This window comes from Nicotiana sylvestris, chromosome 6 (genome assembly GCF_000393655.2).
Source record: "Nicotiana sylvestris chromosome 6, ASM39365v2, whole genome shotgun sequence".
Lineage (NCBI taxonomy): Eukaryota > Viridiplantae > Streptophyta > Magnoliopsida > Solanales > Solanaceae > Nicotiana > Nicotiana sylvestris.
Genome location: NC_091062.1, coordinates 20,200,905 through 20,219,407, shown reverse-complemented (window position 1 = coordinate 20,219,407; position 18,503 = coordinate 20,200,905). Strand labels below are relative to the sequence as shown.

The following is an 18,503-nucleotide window of genomic DNA, read 5'->3' as shown; positions in this document are numbered from 1 at the left end:
GGATCTCGTGGCCAGCCATGTCTTTGATGTTAGGCAGTGGAAAAGAGTCTTTAGGACATGCCTTTTTAAAATCCTTGTAATCCACACACATTCTACGTTTGTTCCCTTTTTTAGGGACTACGACTACATTGGCTAACCATTTGGGGTATTTTACCTCCCTAATGGACCCTATTTTGAGAAGTTTAGTTACCTCATCCTTTATGAATGCATGCTTTACCTCGGATTGGGGCCTTCTCTTTTGTTTACCTGGTTTGTACTTGGGGTCGAGGCTTAGCCGATGTGTTGTTATCTCCGGTGGGATCCCTGTCATGTCTAAATGGGACCAAATAAAACAATCTATGTTATTAATAAGAAATTGAATAAGTTTATTCCTGAGTTTGGGGGTTAATCTCGTTCCCAAGTATACCTTTCTCTCAGGCAAATGTTCGATCAATATAACCCGTTCTAGCTCCTCGATAGTTGATTTGATAGCGTCGGAGTCTTCGAGAACAATAAAGGTTCGAGGAGTTAGAAAATCCTCCTCCTCTTCTTCTTCTTCCTCCTGCTTTCCCAATTCGGTCGAGGTTGTGGCTGTGATTGCTATTTGGTTTTCTTTTTTCTTTCGATGCTCGACCTCTCCAGATTTGATAAAGTCGATACTGGTATCACCTTGTCAACTACAAGCATTTCCTTTGCCACATGCTGCTCCCCGAACACCGTTTTCACACCATTAGATGTCAGGAATTTTATCATTTGTTGGAGAGTTGAGGGAACCGCCTCATGTTGTAAATCCATAGCCTTCCGAGTAGGGCATTGTATCTCATATCGCCTTCGATCACGTGGAATTTGGTATCTTGAATGGTTCCAGCCACGTTCACTGGTAGAGTAATCTCCCCTTTAGTTATTTCACTATCCATGTTCAAGCCGTTTAAGACCCAAGCTGCGGACACAATTTGTCCTTGCAGGCCGAGCTGTTTCACGACCCTCGATCGGATGATGTTTGTCGAGCTACCTGGATCCACTAAAACATGCTTAACTTGAACATTATTTAACAAGACAGAAATTACCAGAGTGTCATTATTGTTTGACCAAAAGGTGCTAAGTTTTTCGTTAAACCAATTAATAAAGAAAATGGAGGATAAATCTTAGTCAAACATAATTAACTCTAGATCTAAGCATATTGAACATGAGAATCGAAGGAGGCCGAGCTTATATAACATTTCTTAAGATGATTAAAAGACATAAAACATAAATGATAAGCTTACATCTTTGATACATCGTTCCGTACTTGTACGAGCAAGGAAGAAAAATAGGGAAAGTCGTTGATAACAATGATATCTATCTTTTTTCATTCAACAATGATGGTTACAAAGGGTTGTAACCAAAATCTAGGCTTTTGCTTTGTTGTTGGAGGTCCTCTCTTGTTCTCATCTTTGATACATTGTTCCTCTTTTTTCTTGAATAGGAACTCCCCCCCCCCTCTTGCTTTCTTCTATCATATATATATTACAAATCTTCCACTTTATCCAACTATCTTTAACCAGCGTACCCTCTTTTTACTATACTTTTCCTTACTCGCCTTAGTATTACAAAATATGTTCTACCGTGTAAGCCTTCTGATGGCTCAATCTAGGCAGTGGTCGAGATACTCGTTGCTATTACACCTCGTGGGTACGACTATGGCTTGGTCGACCCCTTACCCTTCCTTTTAATGATAACCCACTCGTGGTCAGATTTTGATCCATACAGTTAGTCCTTTCGCCTGTCGGGGTTGCCTCTTGGAGAGATCGATGGGCGAATTATGTTGATTCAAAAATTATGAGAAATCTGGACATGTTATGCGAGGAAAAAGGTCCTTATGGCGAGGTAGAGATGTAACGCTTGAAGAGTTTCATTGGTCCATTACGTCGGTTCAGAATTGGATCATCACACCAATTCAGGATATCATGAATGCTTATTATATATCATTATGGCGCACGTTCCCCATGCACCGTATCGTTTCATGTGCCCTTTCCATTTTCTGATTGGCGGCTCTTGGTTTTCCCGCTCAAGGCATTTATGTCCCTATAAATAGGGGAAAAACCTCTCATTTGATTGTTGTGATTTTAAATTATCTAAGAAAGAATTTTGCAAACTTACTCTTCCTTCTCTAGTCTTTCATACTTCAGCTTTCACTAGAATTCACAGTGACCATTACCTTTCTTCCTTCTTCGTTCTCGTTTATTTCAATGAAAGAAGAAAAATGGCTAGTGCTCCTTCCCAATTTGATAAAGTTGTTGGTGCTCCGGTGCCGAAAAGTGACGTATCCCTACTCGAAGAGGGAGTGGAGTTAGTGAAAGATGAAGGGTTTCCGACGAAGGATGAGATAATCCTCCGTTCAGGGAAGACGAGGACTAATTTTAACAGCTCTTTTGGAAATGAACCGGAGCCCGTTCCTTCCACCATGGATGATGCGGCGATCATGACACTTAAAGACAACTGGGGAATCCCTAATCATATCGAAATGGTGCCGGCGGGGAAGGACATAGTACATTTGCACCGTCCGGACTACTGTACGTTTTGCGTATCCCTTTGTTATCAGGTACACGCTCCCCCTTCCTTCTCTGGTGGTGGATTTTTACCGTTTCTATGAAGTGTGCCCAGCTCAACTCTCTCCATATGTGTACAAGCTCTTTCTTATGCACATCAAGTATGCGTAGCTGGCCGGCCAAGAAATTTCCCTAGGGCACATATTCCACATCTTTGCCCCTCATTTTCTTCGGGGTAAGATGATTCATATGCGCCATCGAGGAACCAAGAGTTTGGTGGTAAAGATGGACGATAAGGCCTATCTACAATTTTGGGAAAGCTACTTCTATGTGCGGACAGAGCACCGCGTGGCGACTTGGCAGGGTTTTCAGAAATGTGGAACTTCGCTCGTAAGTGTTCACTTGTTTACTTTGTGATTTTTCTTAATTTGGTTGTCGATTGTCTTCCTTTTAGAGACTTTGCTGAGGACTTATTTTTTTTGTTTGATTTTACATCCGAGAGACTACCTTCCCCACTAGTTGCTGATATCTGTGAATGGGTGAGCGTAATTCTCCCCTACACGGTGGGGATTTGTGAGTGGGAGCTTTTTCATGAGAAGCTTGGGCGCAAGCCTCTTACTGGTGAGTCGGCTTGTTGTAGTTTTTCTTTATTCTCCACTTCATAGTTTTTTTAACCTTGTTGTTATATGATCTAATCCCTCCTTGTTGACAGGTCGGAGAGGAGTGAGAAGGACGAGGGCTCCTCCTCTAGAATTCCGTCAACCGGCGCCCTCTCCCTGACCTACGCCGAGGGCTGCTGCCCGACCTGTGCCGAGTACTACCTGACCTATGTCTGCTGCTGAAGCCGTGCGTTTGGAGTTTACTCCTTAGCCAGAGAGTCTGATCCCCGCAGTCCGTTCAACAAGTGAATCTTCCTGCGTGGGTAGTGGAGAGGCCACATCAAAGAGACGAAGGGTAGTGTTATAGGAGGCTTTTCCAGTTGAAACAACTTCGAGGGGCGACCTTGTCCTGGCGATGCCCGAAACCGGTGGTGATGCCAACCCGGTCGTGGTGACGATGCCCGTTGCGAGCGTTCAAGGGGCTAATGTGGCGGAGAGATGGAGTTTCGAGGCTACCATTATTGTTTCGGGCGGCCCTTCGGAATTCCAGCAAAATCGCACCCCCTCTTCGGCAAATGAGTGGGGGAAGGGTGTCATGGTTAAGGATTATGAATCCGAGTCCGACATTGACCCTGAGGATATGAGGATGTTCGAGGAGGGCTTTTCCTGGACTGTAGTAAGAGCTGGAGGCCCTTCCCGAATACTCAAAATTCGGTCGAATCTCAACCTGCTGCAAGACACAGTGGATTTTGTACCGCAGTTCAATATTCTATGTTTCGCCACTGAAAGCGGAGCTCCTCAGGATGTCAGCGACTTCGAGTTGTCATGCAATGTGGCCGCGATGGGCCTGGGGGTGAGTTCCTTTTTGTTTTCTTTGCTTTACGACCTTGTCCTTACTGACTCCTTTCTTCTCTCTCTTCTTCTCTTTTTTTTCTTAGACTTACATGCTGAAGGTCAAGAGTGCCCGTAGGGCCGAGACACGGGTCGAGATTTTTTTGAAGATGGCCGAGAAGTATCGACGGTATCACAACAGATGTCATCAGATGCACGAACATCTCAAAGCGGGTGCCAGTACCCAATCTACTAGGGACGATTTGGAGAGAAGAAATGACAAACTGATGTGGTCTATCCGCAGATGTAGTGAGCTTGAAGAGTTGCTTCATACCAAGGAAAGAGAGCTTAAGGTGGGCAAAGGGGCTACCACAGAGTGTGAGGACCTTCAAGCGAAGGTGCTATCTTTACCAGCTGAGCTTGAGAAAAATCCTGTTAAGGTCAACGCCCTGAGTACAAGATGGACGGACAAGGTGGCCGAGCTAGAAAAGAAAGTGGCCGAGATAGAGAGAGCTGAGAATGCTCGAATGTCAGCTTTGGCGAGAGCAGCTGCACTAGAGGATACTATCCGCATCCTCAAGTCCGAGCAGGAGTCTGAGAGAGCGACTTCCACGCTAAGGGAGGCACATCTCAAGGAGAGAATTGGTGAGCTTGATCGGTACACTTCGATCTTGGGAGACCAAGTTGCGGCTCTTAAAGCCGAGAAGGCGCAATTATTGGCTCAAGCTCCCCCTCAAGAGTCTATTTCAGCCACTGTTCCCTGCTACCTGTGTGCGTTATAGGTCCATGCTGAGGCCCAACGTGATATATACAAGGGTTTATGAGAGGCGGGGAATGCCCCAGAGGCCGCCTTTGAAGATGCTCGGGCAAAGGCACGCGATACTCGTGCTGCCTACGGTTACAACCCTACGACGCCGGAGGCTGGTGAGGCCATCGATGTTGAGGATGGGCTCCATTCTGATGATGTTAGGGATAACAGCGGTGGGGATGATGCCGAGTGAAACTTTTGCTGAAACTTTTGTATTTGATTTTTGTTATTGTTTATTTTTATCTTTCCTTGAGGGCCTGTTTTGGCCTTTTGTAAGGTGCAGTTGTTGTGCACGTATATTTGAATGAAATAGTTGCTTCGCCTTCGTTTGTGTATCTGTTGACTTTCTTTTTCCTTCCCCCCCCCCATTTGTTATTCTATTTTTTTTGGCGTAGACCTTCGGGTTTCTTTGTGATGAGTCCCTGATCTTTTTAATTGGGAAACCGACCTTGCCCAGATCAAGTAGGACCTCGTCGTGTGAGTCCGAATGAAGTCACTTTAGATCTATAAGTTCGGCTGAGGTTGACTTCTGATTTGTCCATTTAGGCGGAATCATCCTCAATTCAAACGAGGTCAAAATCAGACTCTCCATCTTGGGCGAAGTCATTTTCAACTTGTATATTCGAGGGGTTGAATTCACTTACCAATTTAGGTAAAGTCAATTTTTCCATATGTATTCGAGTGAGGTCGAACTCGTAGTTGCCATATTGGGCGAAAGTTTATGACATATATTCGAACGAGGTCGAACTTATAGTCGCCATCTTTGGCGAAGTCAGTTTCTGACATATATATTCGAACGAGGTCGAACTTGGAGTTGCCATCTTGGGCGAAGTCAGTTTCTGACATATATATTCGAACGAGGTCGAACTTGGAGTCGCCATCTTGGGCAAAGTCAGTTTCTGACCTATATATTCGAACGAGGTCAAACTTGGAGTCGCCATTTTGGGCGAAGTCAATTTCTGACTTGTATATTCGAACGAGGTCGAACTTGGAGTCGCCATCTTGGGGGAAGTTAGTTTCTGACCTATATATTCGAACAAGGTCGAACTTGGAGTCGCCATCTTGGGCAAAGTCAGTTTCTGACTTATATATTCGAATGAGGTCGAACCTAGAATTTCCATATTGGGCGAAAGTTTCTGACATATATTTTCGAACGAGGTCAAACTTGGAGTCTCCATCTTAGGCGAAGTCAGTTTCTGACTTATATATTCGAACAAGGTCGAACTTGGAGTTGCCATCTTGGGCGAAGTCAGTTTCTGACCTATATATTCAAACGAGGTCCAACTTGGAGTCGCCATCTTGGGTGAAGTCAGTTTCTGACCTATATATTCGAATGAGGTGAAAGATGGAGTCACCATCTTGGGCGAAGTCAGTTTGTGACTTATATATTCAAACGAGGTTGAACTTGGAGTGTCCATTTTGGGCGAAGTCAGTTTCTAAATTATATATTCAACCGAAGTCGAACTTGGAGTCGCCATCTTGGGCGAAGTCAGTTTCTGACTTATATATTCAAACGAGGTCGAACTTGGAGTTGCCATCTTGGGCAAAGTTAGTTTCTGACTTATCTATTCGTACGAGTTCGAACTTGGAGTCTCCAACTTGGGCGAAGTCAGCTTCTGACTTATATATTCGAATGAGATCGAACTTCAATTTTTCGATTCAGGTGGGCAAATTTTTACTTTCACTTGGTAGTGGCCGACGGCCGTAAAGATGAAAATTCGAGAGATCGAAATTGTAGTCCGTTATAAATTCGAGCGAGGTCAAAATTTTAATTTATTTGACGGTGGCCGATGACCGTAAGGTGTTAACTCGAGCGAGGTGGAATTGTAACCCATTTGACGATGGTCGGACCGTAAGGTGTTAACCAGGGTGAGGTCGAATTGTAACCCGTTGTAAATTCGAGCAAGGTCGAATTGTAACCCATTATAAATTCAAGCGAGGTTGAATTGTAACCCGTTGTAAATTCGAGCGAGGTCGAACTTTCCTTTCATTTGGCGATGGTTGATGGCCATATGGGTGTTGATTCAAGTGATGTCAAATTGTAACCCGTTGTAAATTCGAGCAAAGTCGACCTTTTTTTTTGGTTTGGCGATGGCTGATGGCTATAAGGGTGTTGATTTGAGTGAGGTCGAATTGTAACCCGTTGTAAATTTGAGCGAGGTCGAACTTTCCTTTCTTTTGGCGATGGCTGATGGCCATAAGGGTTTTAATTCGAGTAAGGTCGAATTGTAACCCATTGTAAATTCGAGCGAAGTCAAACTTTCCTTTCGTTTGGCGATGGATAATTGCCATAAGGGTGTTGATTCGAGCGAGGTCGAATTTTCCTTTCGTTTGGTGATGGCTGATGGCCATGAGGGTTTTGATTCGAGTATAGTCGAATTGTAACCCATTGCATTATTTTTATTGGAGAACATTACTCATCGTTATATTGTTTATGTGTGCGTCAGGGAAAGTCCCGGTTCACTTAATTTTGCTTTAATTGGAGAATACTGTGCGTTTCATGGGTGAGTCCTAGTTTGCTTAACTTTGCTTTCATTGGAGAATAGTGTGCGTTTCATGGGTGACTCCCAGTTTGCTTAACTTTGCTTTCATTGGAGAATACTGTGCTTTTCATGGGTGAGTCCCAGTTTGCTTAACTTTGCTTTCATTGGAGAATATTGTGTTTTTCATGGGTGAGTCCCAGTTTGCTTAACTTTGCTTTCATTGGAGAATACTGTGCGTTTCATAGGTGAGTCCCCTGTTCTAGAGATTATTTCTCAATAGTCGACCTGTGCCGAACTGTTTCTATTATTTGTAGCATGGTACGACTTAAAGGGGTTTGCTCGGTCGTTGCTTGCTAGATGGCATGGTACAGAACCTTTTCCTGGGGTGTTTTGGTGGCATTCGTTCCTTGTTGGCTTACCTATGAGAGTACTCGTGTTCCTGTGCTAAACCAACAAGAGAACGTAATAAGTTAAACCCAAACGAAATTTCCTTTTACCTTGGCCTTACAAGTCGGCGAAAGGAGGAAAAGCGTTGTAGGGTCGCTCGTTTCGTCTCATACTCGAATGATGGTTTCAGATTCGGTAGCCATGTTCGGCTTCGTCGTTAATCGCATCTAGGCTTCTCGTGGGTTGGACTTACCTTGCCCGTTGGAATGTCGAGACCGAGTCCCAGTCCGACCCCGTCAGATATGCGCAAACAATAAGGGAAACATGTCATGCTTTGTTCATAAATCACCCAGTGCATGTGGGTACAAAAATAAGGCAGGATATGCCCGCTATTTCAAAGGATCACACTGTAGGCTATCGTCCCTTCCTAAGAGGTGGAAGTACAGACCGATATACAAGGTGAATACGTCAAATGGGTTTGCGGTCATGCCAAGCAAAAAGTGATCATGATTCTACTTTAAATATGCATATGACGTGACAAACCCATCGCTACAGGTGAGGCATGGGTTTTGCATAGACATCGGTCACAATTTCTATTTTATACAGAGATCTGACCTAGATTTGTATGGTTATCTCAAAAGCTTATCTACTATTCTTTCGAGTTGGTATTTATATCGAGATGGTGAGGCTATGATAGCCTGGAAGTGATACTTGGTTTGTTCTAGATCTAAAGGAAACTAAAAGATTTGGCTAAGAAATCCCCACACATGGTGCCAAATTGTTTGACCAAAAAGTACTAAGCTTTTCGTTATACCAATTAATAAAGAAAATGGAGGATAAATATTAGCCAAATATAACTAACTCTAGATCTAAGCATATTGAACATGAGAATTGAAGGAGGCCGAGCTTATATAACATTTATTAAGATGATTAAAAGACATCAAACATAAATGATAAGCTTACATCTTTGATACATTGTTCTGCGCTTGTAAGAGCAAGGAAGGAAAAGAGGGAAAGTCATTGATAACTATGAGATCTATCTTTTTTCATTCAACAAGGATGGTTACAAAGGGCTGTAGCCAAAATTTAGGCTTTTGCTTTGTTGTTGGAGGTCCTCTTATGTTCTCATCTTTGATACATTGTTCCTTTTTTTTTCTTGAATGGGAACCCCCCTCTTACTTTCTTCTGTCATATATATATATATTACCAATATTCCCCTTTATCTAATGGTCTTTAACCAGCGTACCCTCTCTTGACTATACTCTTCCTTACTCGCCCAAGTATTACGAAATATGTTCTGCCGTGTAAGCCTTCTGATAGCTCGATCTCGGCAGTGGACGAGATACTCGTAGCTATTACGCCTTGTGGGTATGACTATGGCTTGGTCGACCCCTTACCCTTACTTTTAATGATTACCCACTTGTGATCAGATTTTGACCCACACAATTGTGTGGTTGAGAAATTCCTTCCGCTTTTTCGTTGTTGAATGACAAGGAACCCACGGGCACACAATCCGTGGTCTATTTCTCCCTGGTAATCGATACCTTAGTGCGCTTGAACACGGGCCCTTGTGGAATATCAACCCCTCCAACGATCATATGAATGACACGTTGTGGTTTTTCCTATTCATTTTTCCTGTTGGCGTCCCTGTCTCTGAACTGATTCTTAGCTCGATCACTAAGGAACTCTCAAAGATGGCCTTTGTTGAACAGACGGGCCACCTCCTTTCTTAATTGCCTGCAAGCCTCGGTCTTGTGACCATATGTGCCATGATACTTACACATCAAATTTGGATTTCTTTGGGAAGGATCGGTTTGTATGGGTCTGGGCTACCTAGTATCCTTGATATTTCCGATTGCCGATACAATGCGTCGATGCTAAAGTTATACTCTGATAACCGAGGTGCCTCCACGGGATCAGCTTGCTTATCAAAACCACTTTAGCTCATAAGTCTCCGAGGATTCTGTCCTCAATCGTTTCTCCGATCATTCCGGGATGTATTGCGTCCTGAGCCATTGTTCCTTCGATCTACGGTATATGGTTGATATCATTCCCTGTTCGACCTCGGTTCCTTGTCGGTATCCCTCGGGGCATTCACTACTAACCTGTTTGGACGAACTGAACCCTAAGGGGCTCCTAACTGATTGTCCTCGACCCTGATCTCGATTGATATCGATTGTGCACATCTGCCCAAGTTACAGCCGGATACTCAATTAGATTTTGCTTCAACTGTCGTGATGCTATCGAACTCCGCTCGTTTAACCCCTGGGTGAAAGCTTGAATGGCCCAATCATCGGAGACCAGTGGTAACTCCATACGTTCCATTTGAAATCAGGACACAAGCTCCCTCAGCATATCGTTATCCCTTTGTCTTACCTTGAAAACGTCTGATTTCCTTGTTGCGACCTTTATGGCCCCGTCATGTGCTTTCACAAATGAATCTGCTAGCATGGCAAATGAATCTATGGAATTCAGGGGAAAGTTGTGATACCAAATTATTGCTCCTTTTGATAGAGTTTCCCCAAATTTTTTCAACAAAACGGACTCGATCACATTGTCTTCTAAGTCATTTCCCTTTATACCGCATGTGTACGTAGTGATATGTTCATTAGGATCGGTGGTCCCATTGTATTTTGGTATATCTAGCATACAGAACTTCTTTGGGATGGGCTTCGGAGTCGCACTCTGGGGAAAAGGCTTCTACACGAACTTTTTTGAATCTACACCCTTTAAGATCGGGGGTGCCCTTGATATTTGATCAACTCGGGAGTTGTATGTTTCCACTTTTTTGTCATTATCTTCGATTTTTGTTTCTCCTGACTCAGTTCTTTTGGTGACCTCTCGAGCATCTTCATAATCGTAGAATCAGCCCCTGATCTGCTGCCATTCATTCTTTTCGGCACTAGCTCGGTACGGGGAGCGATTTCTGGCTTAACCACACTCGGAGTTCTGCCATTCATCTCGAATATCACCTGGATACTAACTCCCCCGTCTCCTACGCCCTAAGTTCCTTGGCCACCAGTTCGGCCTTCCCTGCGTACACTCCCTCCGGGGTCCGCACCTAAGTTCGCGTTCAGAGCAATATGTGAACTGACATCGACTGGGTCGGCAGCAGGCACTTCCCCAGGGTTAATCGCTGGCACCCCGACTCTTGGAGCAATTATGTTGCCGTTTTCCCCGTGAAATCCAAGACCGTCATCACCATGTACGGGTGCGTTCTCTGAGTTTGACATGTTTTAACCTGAGAACAAAGAATCTTTGATAAGAACAAGTGTGAAAATAATGTTTGTTATCGAAATCAGTATTGAAACAATCACTATAATCTTTAGCCGCACGGTGGGTGCTAAACTGTTTACCCCTAAAATCTGAGTAACAATTAAATTTGTATTGAGGTCGTAAAGATATGTGATTTAGTCCAATACCAACTGATAATCAAGGAATCAAACGTATAAATTAAAGAAATAAGTTGAATCAAACCAGTGTGCAAGCCAGTCTCGACCTCGAGCTAAGGTGGTCTCGAGGTAGGCCAGTAAGAACAATAAAGCTAAAAGACAATTCTCATGAGCAATAAGCAAGAAAGTGAAGAATGTATACTCCTTTCCAATGATTGATCATGTTACAAATGAATGGGCTCCCCTTTATATAATAGGGGAGTCCTTAACAAGGTACATTTTCATTTTTAGTAGGGAATCTTATTGGGACAACTGTCTAACCGCCTAGTACAAATCCGTTCCGGAATTTACGTCTTGATCTTAGGGCCGTTGGGGGAATCTTCCTTTTTCTGTTACAAAACCACAACTGCATTATCTCGAGGCTGGCCATATTCGGCCTCGATGTTCATCGAGCACTTCGATCTTCAAGCCTCGAACTCCGCAATCGGGCTCGAGCCCAGTCTATTTCGGACTTATTCTTGAAGTGATTCCTCGAGCCCACCTAATCAGGCATACCTTATTTTGACTGTATATAGATAGTCCCCGCGTTTCTTAGAATAAGATGATAAGAAACGATTTGAGCCTCGATTTTCACGTTATGATGATGATGTCATCCCCGTAACGTAAGCGCTCGATGGATATAGAGGATTCATATAGCCGATGCATTGACGTGGTGATGTTGTTGTTGTTGATGATGTTGACGGTGTTGTTGTGGTATCCTCAATTTAATGGAGGAGATTGCCGACTCGAAATTTTTTATTCAAATTGATGTATTTGTAACTTTTTAGGTTCTGAACCACTAAGATTGGGTATGTGCTGAGGCTAAATTTTGAAGAGAGAATTTGCTTTGATGCAGTTTGTTACGTGTTGGAGTCATTGAGTCATTTCCTAGCAATGAATAAGATCGACCCATTGACCTTTTACACCTGAAAATAAAGATCTTAATTTGATTAAGTGGGCCATTGTATGATTAAAACATCTCCAGATGGTGATTCTTTGAATTTCTTCTGTTCATATCATGTGGCTATAAAGGTAATTAACGACATGTTTTGATTGACAAAGGAAAAAGCCTTACGCTTATTCTGTTTAACATCTCTCAGCAAACAAAAGTGGCAAGAAGCGGCACCACTTGTAAATTGGATCTTGAGTGGGTAAAAGAAAGATTTAGCTTTGTTGTTTATCGACATATGTGATGGCAAAATCGATTTCTACATCTTCGTTGATAGCCAGGTTATAAATTCATGTAGCTTCAGGGTTTGGTGTTGAACTCGGGAATGTTTCAACTTTAGAACACTGTCTTATTTATATAAGGAAAAGGTTTGTTGGGTTTAAGCTTGGTTAGCTTATGAAATATTTGAATTTCTGATCTCCTTGACAAAGGAACATTATCTCATATTGGAGGAGGAAAAGAGTTTTGATTAGGGATGACAATGAGGCGGTATGGGTGCGGGTTTGGGGGTGTCCGGGCGGTGCGGGTTAGAGAGATTGCGGGGCGGGGGGAGGGGGGTTAGAGTTTTTTTTTTAAATAAAAAAAGATAAAACTTAAGTGGTATGCAAATATTTTTAAATGTCTTTTAATTTGTTCTATTACACTGTCTTTAATTATTTTTTTATGCTTGGAACTTGGGTTATAAAATTTTCCGCTAAGACTACTTGAGTAAAAGGACCATTCTTTTTTATAGTGAAATTAATAGAATGAAATACACTGTTGTATGCGTACATTCACTACCGCTAATAAGAACTGGTATATTTTATTTTATTTTATTTTGGGGGGGAGGGGAGGTGGGTTAGAACTGGTATATTTTTCAGCATTAACAACCAGGGAAAACAAAAGTTTTAAGGAAAAAATATATAATTATCCCAAATTAAATAATTTTAAAAAGAAATTATGCGGAGCGAGTTTGCGCGGTGCGGGTTTGCGCGGGGCGGTTAAAAAGTCAAATCTTGCTTTGTGGGGCGGGGTGGGTTTAAGTTTTCGCGGGTTTGCACGGCTTTGCCCTGCAACCGCACCGCCCCGCACCATTTGACATCCCTAGTTTTGATGGATATATATACAATTGCTCTTCTTCTACGTCTTAAAGAGTTAAGAAGAAGGCAAGTCTCGCGCCGTTGTCGCTCGATTTCGGATTAGGATTAGCCGTTTTGTAACGGTAAATTAATTTTCCTCCGCGTTTGATTTTCCCGTTTTATTTTGTGTAAATAGCCATTTACGTGATGGCTATTCTTACGCGAACAGTCATAATAATCACTCTGAAGAGTTGCACCTCTTCATTTAAACTCACCCTGTTGGCTATAAATAGTAGACCATTTCCTCAGATTTTCCTTACCAAATTCTGAAATCTCCTTCTTTCTTCTGCATTATTTTAACTGCAAAGAAAGCAATAGTAAGTGTGATTTGCTACTGATCATTGTGTTCGCTGAAACACTGAGATTTGAAGTACTGCTACACCAGTGTGTAATCCGTTCTATTCTGGGAGGAAATAATCCATAACCTCGAGTACTAAGAGGGGATTAAGTTTCTTCCAGGAAACACTGTGAATTCAGTAGGCTTGAATTAATTTATGTTTCTTCTACATCTCTATTTTATACGTTATTTTTCTTCTTCAAAATTATTTTACAAATACAGTATACTAACAAGGTTTGCTAGCTAACTGAAAGGCTCAAAACTCACTATCAAAGTCATTTTATGATCTTTTTACACTTAGACCAAGTTGGTAAAGTATTTTTGTAACTAATAGTTGTATATGCCTGCTAAGTTGAGAGATATTGTACTAAAGGGTGATATCCTCTATAACATGAAGTCAACTTAAGAACCTTTTAAAGCTCCTCCACTTCTAAAGGATAAATGTCCATGACGCAATATGTGGAGGCCTTACTTTTTTTATACAGAAATGACTCAGGAGAAGTTCAGTCAACTAGGTTGCATGACAAAACCCAGCAGAAACAACAGAAGGGCAGGGCAGCCCGGCACAAGGCAACCCCTGTTCACGCAGGGTCCGAGAAGGGGTGTGATGTAGACAGTCTACTCTAATACAAGCATTATTGATGCTTCCACGACTCGAACCCGTGACCTATAAGTCACGCATAGACAACTTATTGTTGCTCCAAGGCTCCCTTCAGCAGAAACAACAGAAGATTCACCAAAAAGTCATTGATGTCAACTTTAATTTGTGCACTTGATGAATGCTCACTTCTCTATATAGTTTACAGCTAACAAGGGTATATTGTGTGACTTGTACAAGTAAAACACCAACTGAATGCACTTACCAAAAACCTATTTACTACATCCCTCATGAATTCACTTCCAACAATCAAGTTACCAGAATGCCTTGACTCTGAAAAACAAAAAAGGGAAGGAGAAGGTTCCTATATATTTATTCCACCCTATACAGAAGTAAGTATCAAATTACTCCTGCCTCATCTAAAGGTCAAGATAATCCTAAATAGCTGCTCCAATAGCTTATAGAAATAAAATATGAGGGGGTGGGAGAGCAGAGATATAAATTCAGTATCCTGGTCTTCCTTTCTATTCCTTTGTTACATTACACCATCTCCTTCTTCGCAGTCCAATTCATAAGTCTTTTCGATGTATGGGTTTCTCCCCGGAGCCGATGCATCAATATCTCTCAGCACATGTGTTGCTCCAAAACGCACACGCAAGAGTATGTGATCGACTATTAATATAGGATTAAGTCCAGATATTGTACCCACAGGGACTTGTGATTAACTATCAATTAATTAATTTATCTAGTTTATTGATTGACAGGGTTAATATTACTCGTAGCCTTCTCCCGAAGTACTACTCGCATATTCAAGCTAGCTAACCTAACGCCTATATTCCTATGGAATTAGGATTAACAAGAACGCATTAATAATTCTTGAATAATAACCAAGCAAGGCGATTAGGTGTATCCCTATCCTAACCGCAAATTCGTTCTCGATGCTCGAGTTCAAAATCTCATTCTACTCAATCTTACATGTAATCTAAAATACTCTCTCCCGAGTTCGATCCTAGATTTGTAGATAGTATTTAACTGGTGATCAAACAATCAAATAATTAAGCGCAAGATTGAATAAATAAACCAGTATGATAAACTAATAAAAACAATTCAAGTTTCAAAAACAACGTTCATGTAGCACCCAACAACGTCTCTAAAACTAATAAACTATGAATTCAAGGAAGAGAAGAGAAGAAAAACTAGTTAGAAGCCTCCTCCAAGTGTGGTGTGTTTTCCTTGGGTCTAAAGTATGTCAAAAGTCCAGAAAATAACATCTTTCCATGTATTTATACCAAGTAGGGTCGGACCTAGACGAAATCTCCCTTTCCTAGCCGAAATAGAAAAAACTTGCAAACTTAATGCTTTCCATGCGTCACACTAATGCTTTTTCCTCTCAGACCACAAAAAATCTAGTCTCTGAACTTTGAAAATTTCTAACAAAAATTTGCACTAATGCGTCGCACAGTACCTCGCACTAGTGCATTTCTTCAGCAGTTGCTTCTTCCTTGAATTTTGACGTCCAGAATTGATCCTCGACCCCCAAACACAATCCCGACTTAATCCCTTGGGCTTTTACTCAGACTTCAAAGCTCCAAATAGCTTGAATTAGTTCCACAACATCTACATAACTCAAAATTGCTCCTACAAGGTATAAAACACACAATAAGTGCAAAACACTAGCGATTAAAGCTCAAACACAATTAAAGTGTAGTGAATTAGAGTACGATAAGCGATTAAAATACATAATTATAGCCTACCATCAACATGACATGTGCATCATATGCATGTTATACTTGTTCATCTTCTCTTTTCAAAAGGCTGAGTTTGTTAATTTTCCCGCTTGTTTTGATAACATGTTTCACCTGCTTAATCAATGTGCAGGCAGAGACGGATTCAGGATTTAAACTTTATGGGTTCTAACCTTTAAGCCTCTTAACATTGAACCCATTATATCTTTAAATTTATGGTTTCAAATGAACCCATAGCTGCTACTCTACATCAGCCCCTGTGTGCAGGGTCAGGGAGGAACCTCCTGAGCCATTTTATTACTTGTAGCTGGATCCCCCTAATAGAGAAGTTCAACCAGAATACAGCCTTGCTTCTATAAATGTATTTAAACTTGTAGTGATATTGTATTTTCCTAAGAATCTAGATTGTCTTTTATGTCGGGAATACACAGTTTGGTCGATTGTGCATATTATTTCATTTTTTTTCTTTTTTTTGGTAACAATGTGAATATTACCATTGACAACATAAAAAAATTACACTTATAGAGCACCTAAATATCTGACCACAGACTTTTAGGCCTCCAACAAACAGAAAAAATAACTAATTATAGATAATTTGTCTAACTAAACTTCTACATTTCTATGCTTTCTTTGACTTCTGAAGTAATTTTATCCTTTCTATAACTGCTCTCTTAATTTGTTCAACTACCTCTGCTCTATTAACAATTCTTCCTTGAATTTTTTTTATGTTCCTAGCTTTCCATATATGGTATATCACTGCTATATTAGCTGCAACTATCACTTCCTTTTTGAATTGCTTCCAATGCTTTCTTTTGATCAGTTCCAGCATTTGTTTGATTCCTGCAATTTGCACTGTCTGCCCTAGTTATAGGTTTAACTCTTGCCTTACTGCATTGATCCAGCTGCATTCAACAAACAGGTGGTCCTGTGTTTCAAGCTTATCCTCACTACACAAATTAAAATTAATATTTTTAACTTATAATTGCATCCCAATCAACCTCTCCTTAGTTAGCAACCTCCCAAGTTTTGCAAGCCAACCAATAAACCTGTGTTTAGGTTGTGCTACTGATGTCCAGATTAAGTCTGCAACCTTCAGTTTCTGTTGTCGACCAATTATTGCAAGATAGCTTTGAGTGATTGAGCAACTCCCTTCTGGAGTTAATGTATATCTGCCCTGGGAGTACCATTCCTTCATCAGTTCTTTAATTGAGTTTAGCTTCCTCCAATACTAGCTACTATCTATTGGAGGTGTATAAGCCCATATGTCATGATCATCTTTCATGTATACACCATGAACCCACCTTACCCATAGGGATTCCTTATTCAAAACCAACTGCCATATTAGTTTACCTACCGAGGCTATATTTCATTCTTTACACCCTTTGATATTTAGACCCCCCAAATTCTTTGGACAACATGCCTTATCCCATGCAACTAGAGCCACTTTCTTCTGTCCCTCATTTTTGCCCACATATACTCCCTATATAGCCTATCTACTCCTTTCACTACACTTTGTGGTAAAATGAAGACATTCCCCCAGAAGCTATGTATAGAGAAGAGCATATCATTAACTATTTGAAGCCTTCCTGCATATAACAATTGGTTAGCATATATAACATTGATTCTGTGAGTGATCTTCCTAATCAACATTTGACAATCCATCTTGTTCCATTTCCTTGAAGATAGAGGCAATCCTAAGTATCTGATAGGAAATGTTCCAAAAGTAAAACCTGTTCTTTCCAGCAATTTATCCTTGATACCATCTTCAACCCCAACTATAAAGATGCTAGATTTTTCCATATTGGCTATCAGACCATATACTTTACTGAAGTGATCAAGAGTTTCCATTACTCCATTTATTGAGCCATAATTGGTAAGTCATCCTATTGTGCATCTAAGAGTTAAGAATCTAGGAGTTATCCTCCTATTGTGTGCCTTAGTAAGTCATGGCATATCAAAACATTATGCATCATGGACCTTCCTTGTACAAAAGCTGACTAGTTATCTGCTACTATTTGACTGACTGCTGGCTTTAACCTGGAACATATCATTTTAGATATACACTTTTACAGAATATTACAACAATAGATAGGCATGTATTGAGCTGCATTTTCTGGAACTTCCACTTTAGATATCAAGGCAATGTTAGTGGCATTTATCTGCTTGAGCATGTTACCATTCTGAAAAAATTCCAGGACTGCTGTAATGATATCTCTTCCCACAATTGGCTATGCTGCTTTGTAAAATCCACTCCCAAATCTACCAGGACCAGGACTCTTATTACTGTTAAACATAGCCTGCTTTACTTCTCTTTCCAAAAGAGGTTGCATTATCTCTTGTTGTTGAGCTTCTGATAGCTTGTTCCCATTTCTGATTATACTACTAAAAGCTTGCACCATTTCTGTTGCTTTCCTCCCTAGTAAATTTTCACAATAGTCAACAATAACATGCTTTAGTTTCATGTGCTTGATTACTGAGTGGAAGTATTTGGTATTATCATCTCCCAATCTAATCCATGTTGCTTTACTCCTTTGTTGTAAATACACTTTAGCTAGGTAAGATGACTGCCTGAACTTTTGATATGTACTAACTTCAGCTTGTTAATATTCTGAATTAGTAGGACATCTCTGCAGTTGAACTTGGGTCTGCTTTAGTGTGTTCTTATCCTCATTTGCTTCATTTATTATGTTATGAAATGCCTGTTTGTTTA

The 18,503-nt window shown here is 41.1% G+C and overlaps 1 protein-coding gene across 1 annotated transcript; it reads right to left on the bottom strand.

Annotated features, from left to right (window-relative positions):
* Positions 1-16,557: 16,557 nt before the first annotated feature.
* Positions 16,558-17,641, bottom strand: LOC138870343 (uncharacterized). Its single transcript, XM_070148140.1, has 2 exons — positions 17,291-17,641; positions 16,558-16,695 (listed from the first exon to the last, which is right to left on the bottom strand). Exons 1-2 carry the CDS (start codon positions 17,639-17,641, stop codon positions 16,558-16,560), a joined length of 489 nt encoding a protein of 162 aa, XP_070004241.1.
* Positions 17,642-18,503: the final 862 nt, after the last annotated feature.

Bases quoted from the DNA above. Each gene is read 5' to 3' on its own strand.
- LOC138870343 (XM_070148140.1), bottom strand. From the start codon at position 17,641: ATGGAAACTCTTGATCACTTCAGTAAAGTATATGGTCTGATAGCCAAT. The intron at 16,696-17,290 runs GTAGATAGGCTA...TGTTGAATGCAG, and splicing joins CACAAAGTGTAGTGAAAGGA to CTGGATCAATGCAGTAAGGC.